General features: G+C 46.1%; 1 protein-coding gene across 2 annotated transcripts in view; it reads right to left on the reverse strand.

Annotated features, from left to right (window-relative positions):
• Positions 1 to 16060, reverse strand: part of LOC138577770 (disintegrin and metalloproteinase domain-containing protein 10-like) — a 680452-nt gene that overhangs the window by 370436 nt on the left and 293956 nt on the right. For both annotated transcript variants that reach the window (XM_069649653.1, XM_069649654.1), the window contains one exon: positions 10648 to 10770. In XM_069649653.1, the coding sequence (XP_069505754.1) occupies positions 10648 to 10770 (123 nt within the window). The remainder of the gene's footprint in view (positions 1 to 10647; positions 10771 to 16060) is intronic.

A 16060-nucleotide genomic window follows, 5' to 3' on the forward strand; every position in this document is an offset into this window, starting at 1 on the left:
CAAAGCAGCTGCACACAACCTTGCGCCTTTCATCACTAACTTCATTAACGCCTCTTTTAAAACCGTAATAGTGCCTGATAACCTAAAAGACGCTTGGGTCATCCCTCTAATCAAAAAACCCACACTTGACCCAGCCAACCCGTCCAATTATAGGCCCATCACAATGGTGCCCTTTTTACTAAAAATACTGGATCGGGCTCCTTACCTGCAAATTCAGGCTTACCACGAATCCAACAACCTGTTGGGACTTAGGCAATCTGGCTTCTGACCTAGACACGGCACGGAAACAGCCTTGATCGACCTTACAACACAAATCCAAGACTTAAAAGATAAGGGCAAACTAGCCCTTCTATTACTGCTTGACCTCTCAGCAGCTTTTGATTTGGTCAATCACCAAACGCTTTGCCACCACTTGAAAACAGAGGCACACTTCTCTAACTCAGCCACTACATGGATCAGTTCCTTCCTTGCTAACAGAACTATGAGGGTCTTCTCCCCAACTGACTCAGCAGAACCCTCCCCGTACTTTGTGGTGTCCCGCAAGGCTCTTGTGTCTCCCCTACGCTTTACAATGTCTTTACAAAGCCTCTCTTCAACATCCTCGACTATCTGGGTGTCACGTATGCAAATTACGCTGACGACACCCAAATACTCATTCCCATCACTGGAGACTATACATCTGACAGCAAAACCCTTAACGAAATCTATTAAATAATACAAGCATGGATGGCACAACACAGACTTTCTTTAAACAACGATAAAACTGAGTTGCTAATCCTTGGTTCTCACGCCAAACTGAACAAACTTAACCCTGTCTTCAAATCTTTCACCATAGATGGCAACACTATCAATGTCTCCAATAACACAAAAACACTTGGTATCTACCTTGACAACACCCTATCCTTTACCAGACAAACGCGGTGTTACGCTCACCTGGCTCCCACAGAGGCATCGATCTGAACTGGACAGCTACGGTCTCCACCAATGTGACGCGTAGGGCCGAGATGACGGACTGGACTGGCCCACCTAGCTTTGTTTGCTTGGCCTGTAGGAATATTCTTCTGCAAATGGAGAAAGGGAATTAACCACCCGTGGAGTTGAGTGTAAATCCCCCCCCACACCCCTGCTGTTCTCCCCACGGATCACCTTTAATGTCCCCTCTTATAGTCTCACCTGATGGTTGAAAAGATAAGCTCTCCATCCTGCATTGAGCGCAGGGGCGCGTTGATAACCAGTTGCTTCACTGGCTCGAAGGAATTGGTGAGTTCCAGAACAATATTGACTCCGAAAAGTATGTCGTTCGTAAGAGTTCAAATGCCTGACTTTCACTCTTGACCGATTCCTTGCAGATTGCAGCTTGACCCTAGTGAAGAGTTCCTCGTGGCAACCGGTAATATTCTGGTAAGGATTTGTATTTCCAACACAGTTCGATAAATAATGTCAATATGTAACCTGTTGCTTTCTCCCTTATTCAGGCACTGAGAGAAAGTATGAAGTCTCGGGGAATAATACCTCCGGCGGTAAAATCAGGTAAGTCTAATGTGGTGAGGAGGGTTCCCCTTGATAGTCCCTTTGTTTCACCTTGCTGTCCTTTTGTTTCCCCATAGGGGCCGGGGTTCGGCGAAGATGCAGTGGAAGCTTCGCCGACCAGTGAAGAGGAATAGTACCCCCGGTGGTAAAATCAAGTAAGTCTATGGGGGGGGTTACTAATATTCCTCTGTGTATTCCCTTGGCTCACCTTGCTGTTCTTGTCTACTCCTTAGGTGCCGGAATGCGGCGGGAACATGCAGGAGGATGCAGTGGAATGTGATGATGCTGCGAAGGCTGGTGAGTTCAGTGCGGCGCTATAGCAGGCGAGGCGACGCGCATAAAATAACTTCTTTCTTCCAGCTCGAAGGCGCGATGGATCGGGAATTCAGGTAAGGATCAAAGGTACTGCTCTTGTTCTAACCTTTTTTCCTTCTTTCTCCCTTTTTTAGGAGCTCCAAACTCGAGGCGGGCGTGGCAGAAGGCTGGATGCAGACTTGCAGGCACGGTGAGCGTTACGCTGCCGGATGCAGAATAATACGAAGCATGTGCTGCTCTTTGGGCGTGGTTTAAATAGCCTCCAAAGTAGTCCTAGGTAAGTATTCCTCCCCAGCCCTGCCCGAGTAAAAAATAGTCCCTAGGTAAAATAGTCCCTTCCAAACCTCATTTGGCTTGGAGCTCTTGCAGCATGGTCTGCATCAGGTAAGCTTGCAGCATGGTCTGCATCAGGTAAGTTCTACTCTATGAGCCTGGCGCCTATGGCGCCAGGACTGACTCTCGACATAAGCCTGGCACCATAGGCGCCAGGACCGCACCCAAACAGCCCCCTAGCAGGGGTTTTTGGGCTTGCCCAAAATAACTTGATGCCTGCTACCGGGGTTGCTGGACCTGGTCTGGATCCCCGGGGGTAGGCATCATGACAGAACTCCCCCCCCAAGGCCCCTCCTAAAGTCGTTCTTCCCCGTGGTTTTGGTTTGTCTGGAAAATTTCGGTGGAATCTTTTCACCAATCGAGGTGCATGCACGTGGTCACTGGGTTCCCAAGACCTTTCCTGTGGTCCGTAACCTTTCCAGTCGATTAAATAAAAAAGTTTTGACTTCACCATCTTGGAGTCCAGGATGTCTTTAACCTCAAATTCGGGTTCCCCGTCTATAAGGATGGGGTCTGGTGGCTTGGTTAGTCTTGTCCCTGGTTGCACTGGCTTCAAAATTGACACATGAAAGACGGGGTAAATTCGCATATTAGCAGGTAAGTCCAACTTGACGGCCACCGGGTTGATAATGGCCTTAATAGAGTAGGGTCCCAAATATCTAGGGTTAAAGGTCCGCATTCCCTTGAGAGGTATGTGTTTTATGGCCAACCATACTTGATCCCCTATCTGGTACTGTGGAGTATCACTTCTATGCCGATCAGCATCTTTCTTATATTTCTCCTTCGCTTGTTTTAAATGTGCAGTTGCCTCCTTAAAGGCTTGTGTAATCGTAGCATGTAGATGGTTCACTGCGGGCATTTCTAAGTGTTGGGGTGAGTCAAGGTCTGAGATTCATGGATGGTGCCCATGTAGGGTATAAAAGGGGCTTTGTCCAGTTCCAGAATGTACTGAATTATTGTATGCATATTCTGCGATCCAAAGAATGTCCTTCCAATTACTCTCAGTTTGATGTAACATACAACGCAGGTATTGTTCAAGAGTCTGGTTGGTCCTCTCCGTTTGACCATCGGTCTGGGGGTGGTGACTGGTCGATAATCTCATGTCGATTTGCGCCAATTGACAACATTTCTTCCAAAAATGTGAAATGAATTGACTGCCCCGGTCAGAGACCAACACCGATGGAAATCCATGTATGCGAACAATGTTTTTGAGGAATTCTTTGGCCGTGATTGAGGCTGAAGGTAATCCTTTTAAAGGAATAAAGTGGGCCATCTTGGAAAAAAGATCCACAATAACTAGAATGGTGTTAAATCCATTACAAGGAGGTAGATCAGTAATAAGGTCTAACGATAAGGTGTGCCATGGTGTAGGTGGAATGTCTAAAGGTTGTAAGAGTCCAGCTGTTTTTTTCTTTTGACTTTTGTTTTGGGCGCAAATGCCACAAGACATCACAAATGATTTAATATCCTTTCGCCAGGTGGGCCACCAGAATGGTCTTCTAATTTTAGCTTCAGTTTTTTGCAATACCTGGGTGCCCCTCCATTAGGGTATCATGATAACGGGAAATGACTAGCTCTTGTAGTTTCTTGTGTGGCAGAAATAGCCGCCCTTGGTAATAAGGCAGATCATTGGTGACAGAGTAGTCCGGGCCTTTCTTTATCCAGTCCTGCAGGCTGTAGGATCAAAGAGTTGCTGTATCTTTACCTGAATGTCCTCTAGTGTCTGTAGAGTAGTCATGCCAAGAATCCTTTGTTCGGAAATTAAAGGTACTGGTTCTGGGTTCACTTCTGCCTCTCCCATCCCTATTCGGGATAAGGCGTCTGCTTTACCATTCTTACAATCTGGTCGATAGGTTATCACGAAATCGAACTCGGCAAAGAACAATGCCCATCGGAGTTGACGTGACGATTTGGCCTTGGCTGTTTTTAAATATTGTAAATTCCAGTGATCAGTGATCACAGTCATGGTATGCCTGGCACCGAGAAGATAGTGCCGCCAAGCCTTAAAGGCGGATTTAATGGCTAATAACTCCTTGTCGGTAACCGCATAGTTTAACTGAGGTGCCGAGAACTTTCTGGACCTAAATGCTACTGGGTGAAGCTGGCCAGTTTCAGGGTCCTTTTGAGACAGGACAGCTCCAATGGCTAGACTGGATGCATCAGTTTCCACTATGTATGGAAGGTCAGGGCGCGGGTGCTTTAATACAGGTGCAGACGTGAATTTCGCTTTCAGCTCTTGGAAGGCATTTTCAGCTTCTTCAGTCCACATAAAGCGTTTATTTTTTCGCAAGAGTGCTGTGATGGGATGTACGACATGTGAAAAATCTGGGATGAATCTGCGGTAGAAATTGGCAAAGCCGAGCATGCTTTGTACTCCTTTAACTGAACTTGGTGATGGCCACTTAGGATTGCGTCGACCTTTCGTGAGTCCACTCGGACTCCCTTTGGGGTAAGGATAAACCCAAGGAATTCAACTTCTGTGGCATGAAAAATGCATTTTTCTAGTTTTGCATGTAGTTTGTGCTGGTGCAATTTCTCAAGGACTGCTCGGACGTGCTTCACATGGTCAGATTCTGAAGAGGAGTATACTAGAATATCATCGATATATACGACAACACAAACGTCAATGAGTTCACAAAGGACATTGTTCATGAAGTATTGGAAGGCTGCTGGTGCATTGCACAACCCGAAAGGCATCACCTGGTATTCGAATAACCCATACTTAGTGCGAAAAGCAGTCTTCCATTCGTCGTCCTCTTTTACACATACCAGATGGTATGCCCCCCGGAGATCTAATTTAGTGTATATACAAGCGTCCTTCACTTGGTCTAGTAGTTCAGGGATCAGAGGCAATGGGTATCGGTTCTTAACAGTTATCTATCTGGTTCAATGCGCGGTAGTCTATGCACGTTCTGAGGTCACCTTCCTTTTTGGGCACGAAGAACAAAGCTGAAGATGCAGGGGACTTGGATGGGCAAATAAAGCCATTGGCAAGGTACTGGTCTAAGTATTGTCGTAGGTGAAGGTTCTCAGGTTCCGTAAGGGCATAAATCCTGCTACAAGGGGGTTGTGCACCGGGTATGAGATCGATTTGACAATCATACGATCTGTGAGGAGGTAAGGTGTTTGCCTGTTCTTTTTGGAAGACATCCTGGAATTCTTGGTATTCTGGAGGTAGTTGCAGGACTGCTGTGGTTACTGTGGCCAGGCCTGCGTTCTGATTTTTCTTTGGGTAACAGGTTTGTGCACAATCCGGGAAGGTTATTCTCTTCTCTCACCAATCAATACAAGGATTATGTGTTTCCAACCAAGGTATCCCCAGTATTATTTGGAACTGTGGGGCTTTGATTAGATCAAACACAATAGTCTCTCGATGCCCATCCTGACCCAATAGTGTCATCTCTGCGGTGGAATGAGTTACAGGCCCAGAAGCAATTTCAGTTCCATCGACTGTGGTGATGACATCTGAGGTGGTTTTTCAGCAGAGAGGTAGATTCATCCTGGAAGCCAATTCATAGTCCACATAGTTTCCTGTGGCCCCGCTATCAATGTATGCCCTTACTGCGTGCATATGCGATGGCTGCCCTGGATCTACGAGGACCATTGGTATGATGAAATGCGAGGTCTGAGTATCCTTCTTCAAGCTCGGCAAGCGGACCTCTACGCTTGTCGGGCGTTGTCGTTTCCCGAGTCTGACTTCATATAGCTTTTATCAGCAGCTCCTACCACCTTCTTGGGTGGTTTTACAGGGCAATCCCGTAGAAAATGCCCAGAAGTTCCACAATATAGACACAATTGCATTTGATGTCTCCTTTCTCTTTCCTTCTGGGTTAAGGGTCCTTTAACCCCTCCGATTTTCATGGGTTCTGAAGCATCTGCTCCTTTGGGGTTAGCGTGGGTTTTGACCAACACCCGATTCTCAAACTTGGCTCGATCAGCCTTTCTGTTCTGAAGTCTGTGATCTAACTGGACCACTAAGTCAATATATTCAGCGCAGTCTTGAGGTGGGTTCACGACTTGAACCAAGGCATCCTTGAGTTCTCCTCAAAGCCCTCAATGAAATAACGTGATTCGTTTTACCTCCGGCCATCCAGTTTCCACTATCAACCTATTAAAGGTTGCGATGTAGGATTGAAGGTCCTGGTTACCCTGTCGTAGGGACAAAAGTTTGTTATCCAGGGCCTGTCCTTGGGAGTGCCGGGCAAATAGTCTTTCCATGCTCGTTTTAAAGCCCTGAAAATCCCGAAGAATTGGGTCATCCAGAGTAACTAGTGGAATTGACCAATCAGCTGCACTGCCGCTGAGATATGACAATACAAAGGCTACCTTGGCTTGATCGTTTGGGAAGGCTCTAGGTCTGCATAAAAAGTGCAAGCGGCATTGGTTCATAAACACGGCCAACCTTGTGGGATCTCCGGCAAAGCGTTCGGGTGGAGCTAATGGAATATTTCCTGGTAGGTTTATTTGCACAGGGTTACCCGATAACACAGGAGCTGGATTTCCCCCGGAACCTGGTAGGAGTGCTTGTCCAGCCTGGCTTTGCAATAGTTGCCTAGCAAGGTCATCAGTTTGCTCCTTTGACAAAATCAGTTCTCTCCTAAGAGCATTGGTTTCTTGACGGGCGGAATGAACTTCAGCCCTCAATTCCCCTAGTAATTGGGCCAATTGGTCAGTCTCTGAGGTATCCATAATGCCCGGGTGGGAATTTGTGGGTAGGCTTCGTGTTCTGTTACGCTCACCTGACTCCCACAGAGGCGTCGATCTGAACTGGACAGCTGCGGTCTCACCAATGTGACGCGTAGGGCCGAGATGACAGACTGGACTGGCCCACCTAGCTTCGTTTGCTTGACCTGTTGGAATATTCTTCTGCAAATGGAGAAAGGGAATTAACCACCCGTGGAGTTGAGTGTAAATCCCCCCGATCCTCTCGCTGTTCTCCCCACGGATCACCTTTGATGTCCCCTCTTATAGCCTCACCTGATGGTTTGAAAAGATGAGCTCTCAATCCTGCATTGAGCGCAGGGGCGCGTTGATAACCAGTTGCTTCACTGGCTCGAAGGAATTGGTGAGTTCCAGAACAATATTGACTCTGAAAAGTATGTAGTTCGTAAGAGTTCAAATGCCTGACTTTCACTCTTGTCCGATTCCTTGCAGATTGCAGCTTGACCCTGGTGAAGAGTTCCTCGTGGCAACCGGTAATATTCTGGTAAGGATTTGTATTTCCAACACAGTTCGATAAATAATGTCAATATGTAACTTGTTGCTTTCTCCCTTATTCAGGCATTGAGAGAAAGTATGAAGTCTCTGGGAATAATACCTCCGGCGGTAAAATCAGGTAAGTCTAATGTGGTGAGGAGGGTTCCCCTTGATAGTCCCTTTGTTTCACCTTGCTGTCCTTTTGTTTCCCCTTAGGGGCCGGGGTTCGGCGAAGATTCAGTGGAAGCTGCCCCGACCCGTGAAGAGGAATATTCCCCCCGGTGTTAAATCAGGTACGTCTATGGGGGGTTACTAATATTTCTCTGTGTATTCCCTTGGCACACCTTGCTGTTCTTTTCTACTCTTTAAGTGTGGGAATGCGGCGGGAAAATGCATGAGGATGCGGTGGAATGTGATGATGCTGCGAAGGCTGGTGATTTCAGCACGACGCTGCAGCAGGCGAGGCGACGCGCATAAAATAACTTCTTTCTTCCAGCTCGAAGGCGCGATGGATCGGGAATTCAGGTAAGGATCAAACCTTTTCTCCTTCTTTCTCCCTTTTTCTAGGAGCTCCAAACTTGAGGCGGGCGTGGCAGAAGGCTGGATGCAGACTTGCAGGCACGGTGAACGTTACGCTGCTGGATGCAGAATAACACAAAGCATGTGCTGCTCTTTGGGTGTGGTTTAAATAGCCCCCAAAGTAGTCCTAGGTAAGTATTCCTCCCCAGCCCCGCCCAAGTAAAAAATAGTCCCTAGGTAAAATAGTCCCTTCCAAGCCTCATTTGGCTTGGAGCTCTTGCAGCATGGTCTGCATCAGGTAAGCTTGCAGCATGGTCTGCATCAGGTAAGTTCTAATCTATGAGCCTGGCGCCTATGGTGCCAGGACTGACTTTCCACATGAGCCTGGCGCCATAGGCGCCAGGACCGCACCCAAACAGCCCCTAGCAGGGGTTTTTGGGCTTGCCCAAAATAACTTGATGCCTGCTTCTGGGGTTGCTGGACCTGGTCTGGATCCCCGGGGGTAGGCATCATGACACGCGGCGGTAGCAGCATCTGCCTACACTTGCAAATTAATCACTGCATGCAGGCCTTTCCTCACGACACCCAACTGTATCACGCTTGCCAGAACTTTAGTTTTGTCCAAAATGGATTACTGTAACGCCCTTTACTTGGGAACCAGCCAAAGAAATATCAACAAGTTACAAGTAACTCAAAATAATGCCATCAGGGCAACCTTTAACATCCCGAAGAAGTCTGACATTCTGACGCACAACTTGCGATGGTTATTGGTCGATCACAGAATTTCACTCAAAACACTTGCTCTAATACACAAAGTTAGGGCTAATCTCGTCCCAGCTTACCTTACCAACCAACTCTCCTCACGTACGTCCTCAAGACCACTTACAGCTGCCCAAGCTCATACAATGTCCGTACCGAGATTCAAACTTCAAAATTCTGGGGGTGCCAGTTTCCCAGTCTTGGCGTCCAAGCTATGGAACATGCTCCCTTCTTCCCTCAGATCAGAACCCTCCTTCCATTCATTCAAGTGTAATACTAAACAATGGCTTCAGGATCTGGACTCATCGACAGCTTAGCTTCCTTATAGGGACTTCAAGAGGCCTGCTCCCTATCGAGCACCTTCCCCACTATCTTCCCTGATGGTACCTCCTACTAAATACTGTGTATTGAATGAGTATACTGTGTACCGTTGTCACTTTGTAACCTTACCTTAACTTACTTTGCTATTGAACGTTGTAACCTGTTGTGAAAATGTTCCTGCTGTACATATGTTGGTGTAACTTTGATATGCATGCGCCCAGTTGCCCCAGGGCCAGAAGCACTTTACAAATAAAATAAATACAAATACAAATTGTTTGCGCAAAGTAACCGTATATGCAAGTTGTAGCCGGAACACCCCCGACACGCCCCCAAGCAAAGCAAAAACAGCCAGAAACAGCTACATTTGCATGCTCCCCAGGCGCGAATACATGCACCTTTAAACCGTGATGGGGTCCCCTGTAACTGTTACCTGCACCCCGACAACATAAATACGATTTATCTTAACTCGGGTAAAACACAGAAAATCTGTGTACGAACCCCCATAAACTGTTCCTGCACCCTGCTACACTGCATACACGTACCCCTAAGTTAGATCGGAACCCTGGCTGCGTACCTCTGCGGAGTGAATCTTATGCGCAAGTGCCTGTACGCCTGCCTTCAGGTGGCAGATAGAATGAGGGCTTTTGCATGACCATTTACTTGCCAAGAGGTTGCATGGTCGGATCCATGAATATGTGTCGTCCCGCGCAATTGTGGGCGTGCGATGGACTGCCTGTGGGCCGCCCTCGTAACGCCCACATTTTCCCTTGTTCTGCCTCATTTTACAAGTTCTGCCCCCTTCTCCGCCCTCTGCGCAAACCACGCACACACTCTGCATGGTGTCTCGCGCAAGGCACTCGGCCGCTCGCAGAGACGTGCCGATCCTGCGCTAAATCCCCATAAAGTACAAAAAAGTGCAGCACAGTCGCTTGCATGAATCGACAAATGGGATTTCGCACGCAGTTTGGCGTGCAAAGTCCCTATTTACCACACAAACAATTCCATGAATCGGGACCTAAGTAATTTAAATCTCAAACACATGAGAATTTAAAAAAACTGATTTAGTTACTTGATATCTGCATCAACAGTCTTACCTTTATTCACAGTAATATGGTGTTAAGGTGCATTCATATTTACCCTACCTCAGAAGAGAGGCAACCCAGAGGAAGTCGTGTGCTTATGTGCACTCTACTGGGGCCTTCCTGCTCACGTTGCCTAGCACTTTGCACCTGCGCCGCGGGTGCTCCCAGGGGGTGGCTTTTTATAACCCTCCCATAGTCTGAAAATGTTTTTGACTTTTACTAGAGGGAATAATTAAGGGAAGAAACTCCTGAGCGTTTTTTGTTTTTATCATTTCTCCTTTGATTAAGATTTGAATGCGCGTTGCCTTGCAATAAATAGGATGTAAATGCCGAGCTCCAGTTCATTCCATTTCTGAAAGGGGCGAATCAGAGTAAAACAGAAAACATCAAACTATTTTGTGTTATATACTTTTGTAACGAAAAATCTACACTTCCTGAAAATGACATCACTTTGAAATATTGTTTTTCCTTGCTCTAAATCTAAAGGTTATTATTAAACAAAACACACCACGACCACGTCAACAGAAAAGTAACGTCTTCCCATTGATTATTTCAAACATTTATGAACAAGAAGTATTTAGAGAAGACTTACCTGCGCAATCACCCTTTCCACGCTGCCAAATCGCCTGCAAAACAAGTAATCTGCCTTAACGTACAATAGGCACGTTGTGCGTGAAACGTCAATGCTTCTTTTCGTTCTCGTGTACCACTCCTCCTTCAGAGAATGACAAAGCAAAACATGAAATGGTGTGCGCAGCAGAAGAGTACTTCTCGGTGTTTCAAAGTAGGCCACGTTTAGAACAGAACAGATGCTGTATTCATTTTTAGTTTTACAATGTTAGCGAACAGTTGTTACACAGCGGTAGAATTGGGCAAGGGTTCAAAAAACTTTCAGGGTACAGTTAGGGAAAGATGAACATTAGTGTAGCTGAGGGATCCAGGAGTTCAGTGGTGTGTGCAGTTAGCCCCAGTGGCAAGTCAGTTGAGCAGTTACAAACTGTTTCTACTAAATCCTAATCCTAATTAAATTAATTATTCTTTCTTAACAACGCTTAATACCAGAGAACAGTCTATAAGTGCAGGACCGGGATTCGAACCTGTGATGCTCTGTGTTGCCACAGTGCCCCTGAGCTATCCTCCTGGCTGAATGCTATGTCCCATGCACTGGCGCGATCTCAATGTCACCTGGCCTAGTTAAAATAGTTGTCTCTGTCTTCCCTCTGTTCCCCCTCCCTTGCCTCGTTGTGCCTTGAAACACTTGTGTATAAATGCCATGTAATATCATATCATATTGTAATATAAAGTGATTTTGTACAGTGAAAATGGAAGTGCAGCCATTTACTGTTTACTCGGGCGATATTCCTTAATTTCGTTTGCTGTGTTGCTTTTCTTAGGACTATAACTTTTGCGTCTGCCCAAAAGTATAATAATTAGCGAGAGTACTGTAGTTGATAACTGAAAAAGCGCCATTCGATGAGTTTGTTGAAAAAGAGAATAACACTTATTCTTATTTTAAGACTTCATATCAAGCTTACATGTTAAACATCTTCCAAAACAAAAGTAATCTCCTCAATTTTCTCATTGATAAAGAATTAATTGTAATTTCCACATTAGTTATTCATGTGTTTAGCCTTTTCTGTAAAGTCACCGATACACGTGTTTTACCACCTTGTGTGATGGATCTTCAGGAGGGTTTCATTCTATTAATCCATTAGGATTCTTAGTATCGACTGGAAAAACTGGATAGAAGAACCCAAATTTCTTTTGGTGTCCATGTAGTTTCCTCTTAGTATATGGGTAGATTGGATTTGTTTTTTTATTTCTTTCTTATTCCTTATTTCCATATTAGAACTGGATATGATAGTGCAGGGCGGAATAGCGTTTCTTAAACGACAGCTCCGCTCACAGAACCCGGCATGTATTCAGTAACAAACATGGTCAGGCTTCACAGTTCCAAGATGCGGATGATTATTTACTGGCTCGGCCTGTATCTCCAATCCCAACCGTGTGGTTTAATGTGTTGTAAAGTTGTGATGTGTAGTGCCCTTCTGCCATTTTAGGGGGCCTCATTGTGCGTGGTTATACAAGGCACGTAGGGGGGAGGGAGTTGTTAGTGGGATAGAGGTAGATGTGAAACCTTTGGGGTGCATGGGTGAAGATCAGAAGTGTGTGGGTCCTGAGTGCCGCTCTGGTTCATTGTGTTTGGTGGTGACACTTGGAAATATGTTTATCCAGAGGGGTGAGCCCCCGTTCTGATAAATTACAGCACTATGTGACTGGATTATCCACAGAAGTGCAGGCAGTGGTGGAATACCTACAGAGATGAGCTTCGTTATAGATCAATTAAAGTTGATGTGGCAGCTGATAGGTCTGAAGTAGCCGTGGGTGGAATTATGTGTGTACAGTGTAAGGAGGTAGGAGATTTTACAAAATAGTAGGTTAGTCAGGTAGAAGAGGGGGGAGACAGAGGGTACTTGAAGTGGAGAGGGGAACAGTAGGGGGGCTATATGGGGGTGAGGTAATTGGCAACATCCAAGAAGCTGATTAGGGTGGTATGTTGGCTGTTTGTGGTAGCATTCGGTCATGGAATCGGACCTCAAAGAGTCCATTCTCCAGAGAGTCGTTGTCTGAGCTTTGCATGTGGGCTCCTGCTAAGCTCATATAATTTTAGGGTTGCCCTTCACTTGGTGAAAGTTGCAGAGAGTAGATGTATAGTTTGTTACACAGCATCCGCAGGGACCAGGAAAAGACACCAAGATCTCACGGCTATGTTTTTCTGTTTTATTTGGGTAATAGTCATAAAGTGGCCCACTGAAAATAAACAGAATTTCCTCTGAACCAATGTAAAAATGTCAGGATGGTTCTCTGCAGTTCTTAGAGGGCCTCTCCAACCCTAGGTGGTCTCACAATGTCCTACCCAGTTCCTCTGTGGTTCTTAGGCCTACCTCAGGTGAAACTTGAAAGTCCTTGCCATTTCCTTTCTGTCCAAGAAGGTTCCATCCACCCTAGTTGGCATGCCTCAATATATGCCCCTTTGATGTTTCCCATGATCTACTCTAATTCGGTTTGGGATTTCCAGGAGCACCAAGTATATTAAGCACAATGTGTTCTCAGGGCCAAGCCAGTAAGAGGAGTTTCTATGTTGGCAGCCAGGAAGAGATGGCGGTACTCCTTCAGGCTTGCTCTTCTCTGTACCCTTATTTTTCCCCCCTCCCATGTTAGGGAGAATTCTCTGTTTAGGCTGAATTTCCTAACCTAGTGAGTCCCCCAGCAGCTTTGCTGGATTTTTGGGGTTTATTTTTTTTCTCCTGCCAAGAGTGAGACTCTTTTACCCTCCCTCTTGGACATGATTTGAGTGTGTTTCTTTGAATCTAGATGTGTTTAATGGGCTATGGGGTCTTTTACTCCATAGGGCTTCATGTGTTTTTGTGATGTGTGTTACCCAGCACCCTCCGTGCAGTAACACAGGGGTGTCATAGTGACCCCCCAGTATAGACTCCATACCCTGGGACTGACTACTGTCTCCCAGGGCATGTAAAGTCACCATTGACTTTACTAGTCTTAAATTCTGAACAGAACCAGTACAAACCATCATATTGTGGACATACTGGCTGGGGCAATTCGATTGCCCCAGGGTCTGTTAGTCGAGGGGGCACGTCTCCGTCCCCCCTGATCGAGTTTTGGCTGGTGGCAGTGGATACTACTTTTTATATTCAACCGCGAATATTTTCCTATGGGATTTCCCATTGTTTTAGGCTACTATCTTTATTTAATTATTTACGGTAGCCTCGAACATACTGCCGGTTTATTTAATTAATATTCATTCTCCGGTTGGTATTTCTTGCCAAAACTTGAGTCTAAAATGGCGTTTGTGTTCTCTTCTGTGACTCCAAGCCCTTTGTTCCACTTTTTGGCGGGCTTCTCCACAGAAGCCCACTAAAGTGGTGCCACTCTGTCTGGGGTACTTAGGAGGGGTGGAGGGTAATTTAGGCACCCTGGTCTGAGTTACCTAGGCAACTCAAGTCGCACTCCATCCTGATTGGCCCAAGTGGTGAGCCGGCCGGCTCACCACTTAGCATGTTTGAGTGGCAGCTAGGCTGAGTGAATGGGGGTTTGCTGCATAAAAGCAGGGCTTTGGGGACTGGAACTTCAGAAGTCGCCACAGGACCTAAGAATCCGACGAGGGAGAAGCTGAGCCGACCTGCCACGACACCACCACCGGTGGAGCCCTGCTGGACTGCCTCACCACTTTTCCCAACGACAGAGGAGATCTCCCGCTGGAGAGTCTTCTTCCTTTGACTGGTGGGGATAACCAGTTTCACCGTCTTTTCGCTTTCCCGACGTACATCGTGGCCGCCTTGCCCATGCCAAGCACCCCGGCAACCGGGATACCACGTTTTACCACGACCGCGAAACAAAGGTACCACCTTTAACCGGAAAACTCCACGTCTGGTTTCTTCCCTGGTAGTGCAACGACCTTCATCTTTCCTCCAAGTCAAGATCTTCTCTTCCCCTGGGCGACAACGCAACTTGCACCCACTACCAGGAACAACTGCCACCGCTGGAGGCTCCTTCCCACTTAAGGTACCGTGTCCCGCCTGGCTTCCCTTGCTACCGACTGTACGGGGTAGATTTAGCCCCCGGCTTTCGAACCTGGGATAGTCGAGGACACACTGGCTAAACTTTCTAAAGCCTCTCTAAACTCTTTTTGAACCCTCTGCAAGACTTTCTAAGCCTAGTGTAACTGTGTGATCTTGGGCGCATTTGTGCTCTGCTCTCTCTAAGAGTGGGCCCAGCCTTTGGACTTTGGCTCACCAGTGACTTTTGCTCTTCTGCCTTGCTAACAGTGTTCCTGAACCTTAGAGTGGTGTACCTTTCCATATTCTGTCTTTTTCCCTCCCTTTCTCACAAACTTATTAGAGTGCAATCTAGTTAAGCGCTCACCTCTGTATGCAAATAAGTGGTGTTTTACTGTGATTTATCTGATAGGGAAAAAGGGGTGTATATATTACAATAGTAACTGTGTTTAGAATATTTTACAATAAGAGTGCTGGAGTGTTTCAACTGTGTGTTTTTAAATAAATAATTATATACTTTGATACCAAAGCTCTGGTCAGTGTTTGCTTGTATTATTGTATCTGAGTGCCTATTGTGTATACTTTGCATACTGCCTAACTCTTCTTGAGGGAAGTCTGACTGCTCAGCCACAGCTACCAGGTAAATCTGGGTGGTACAGACTGCTACCAAGTGGGTTTACTGCCAACACCTGTAGTCTTAAATCTTTTGCAGTGGTCCCTAAGGGAACTGCACAGGTTTCTGCGTAACACTGGTGTACAGCGGTGGGATTTGTATTGAGTATAGACTTTAGAGTGCTTGAGGATACCTTAGTACAACTAACCACAAAGCTTAGCACTGAAAAAGTAATCTTTCTAACATGTCAACTATGGAAACTTATAGTCAAGAGTCCCTTGCTACAAAAGCTGCTGATTGTTTAAGGGTATTATGTAAGCATAAGAACCTCCTGACTAAAGGCAAAAAAATGGAATTAATAGAAAGGTTGTTAGCTAACCAAAGTCTGGATGATGGGTCTGAGGAACCTACCATGCCAGAAAATGTAGATAACAGTATAGAAATTGATATTGATCAAAATGTTCATAATCTTGAGGAAGAGTCAGAAGAGGAGGGTGAGGCTGCTGTGACTGTCCCCCCTAGGCCTCTGTCTGCACTGCCTGCTGTACCTACTGGGCCTTTGCCAAGTCCCACACTTAGTCCTCAATATCTCGAATTAGAGAAAATGAAACTTGAACTAGAGTTCAAAAGACTGAATACTCTGGCTGAACAGAGACATCAGGAAATGAATCAAGAGCTAAGGGAAATGGAGCTCAAGCATGAGCTAGAAATGAAGAAATTATCTGTCGAAAATGCTTCTCTCGCTGGCTCCTCTAGAGGTTCCAGTCCTAAAAGACCCCGGATGCCTAAAGAATTGGTTGGTATGTATGAGCCTA

Source organism: Ambystoma mexicanum, chromosome 1p (genome assembly GCF_040938575.1).
Source record: "Ambystoma mexicanum isolate Mex_15411 chromosome 1p, UKY_AmexF1_1, whole genome shotgun sequence".
Taxonomy (NCBI): domain Eukaryota; kingdom Metazoa; phylum Chordata; class Amphibia; order Caudata; family Ambystomatidae; genus Ambystoma; species Ambystoma mexicanum.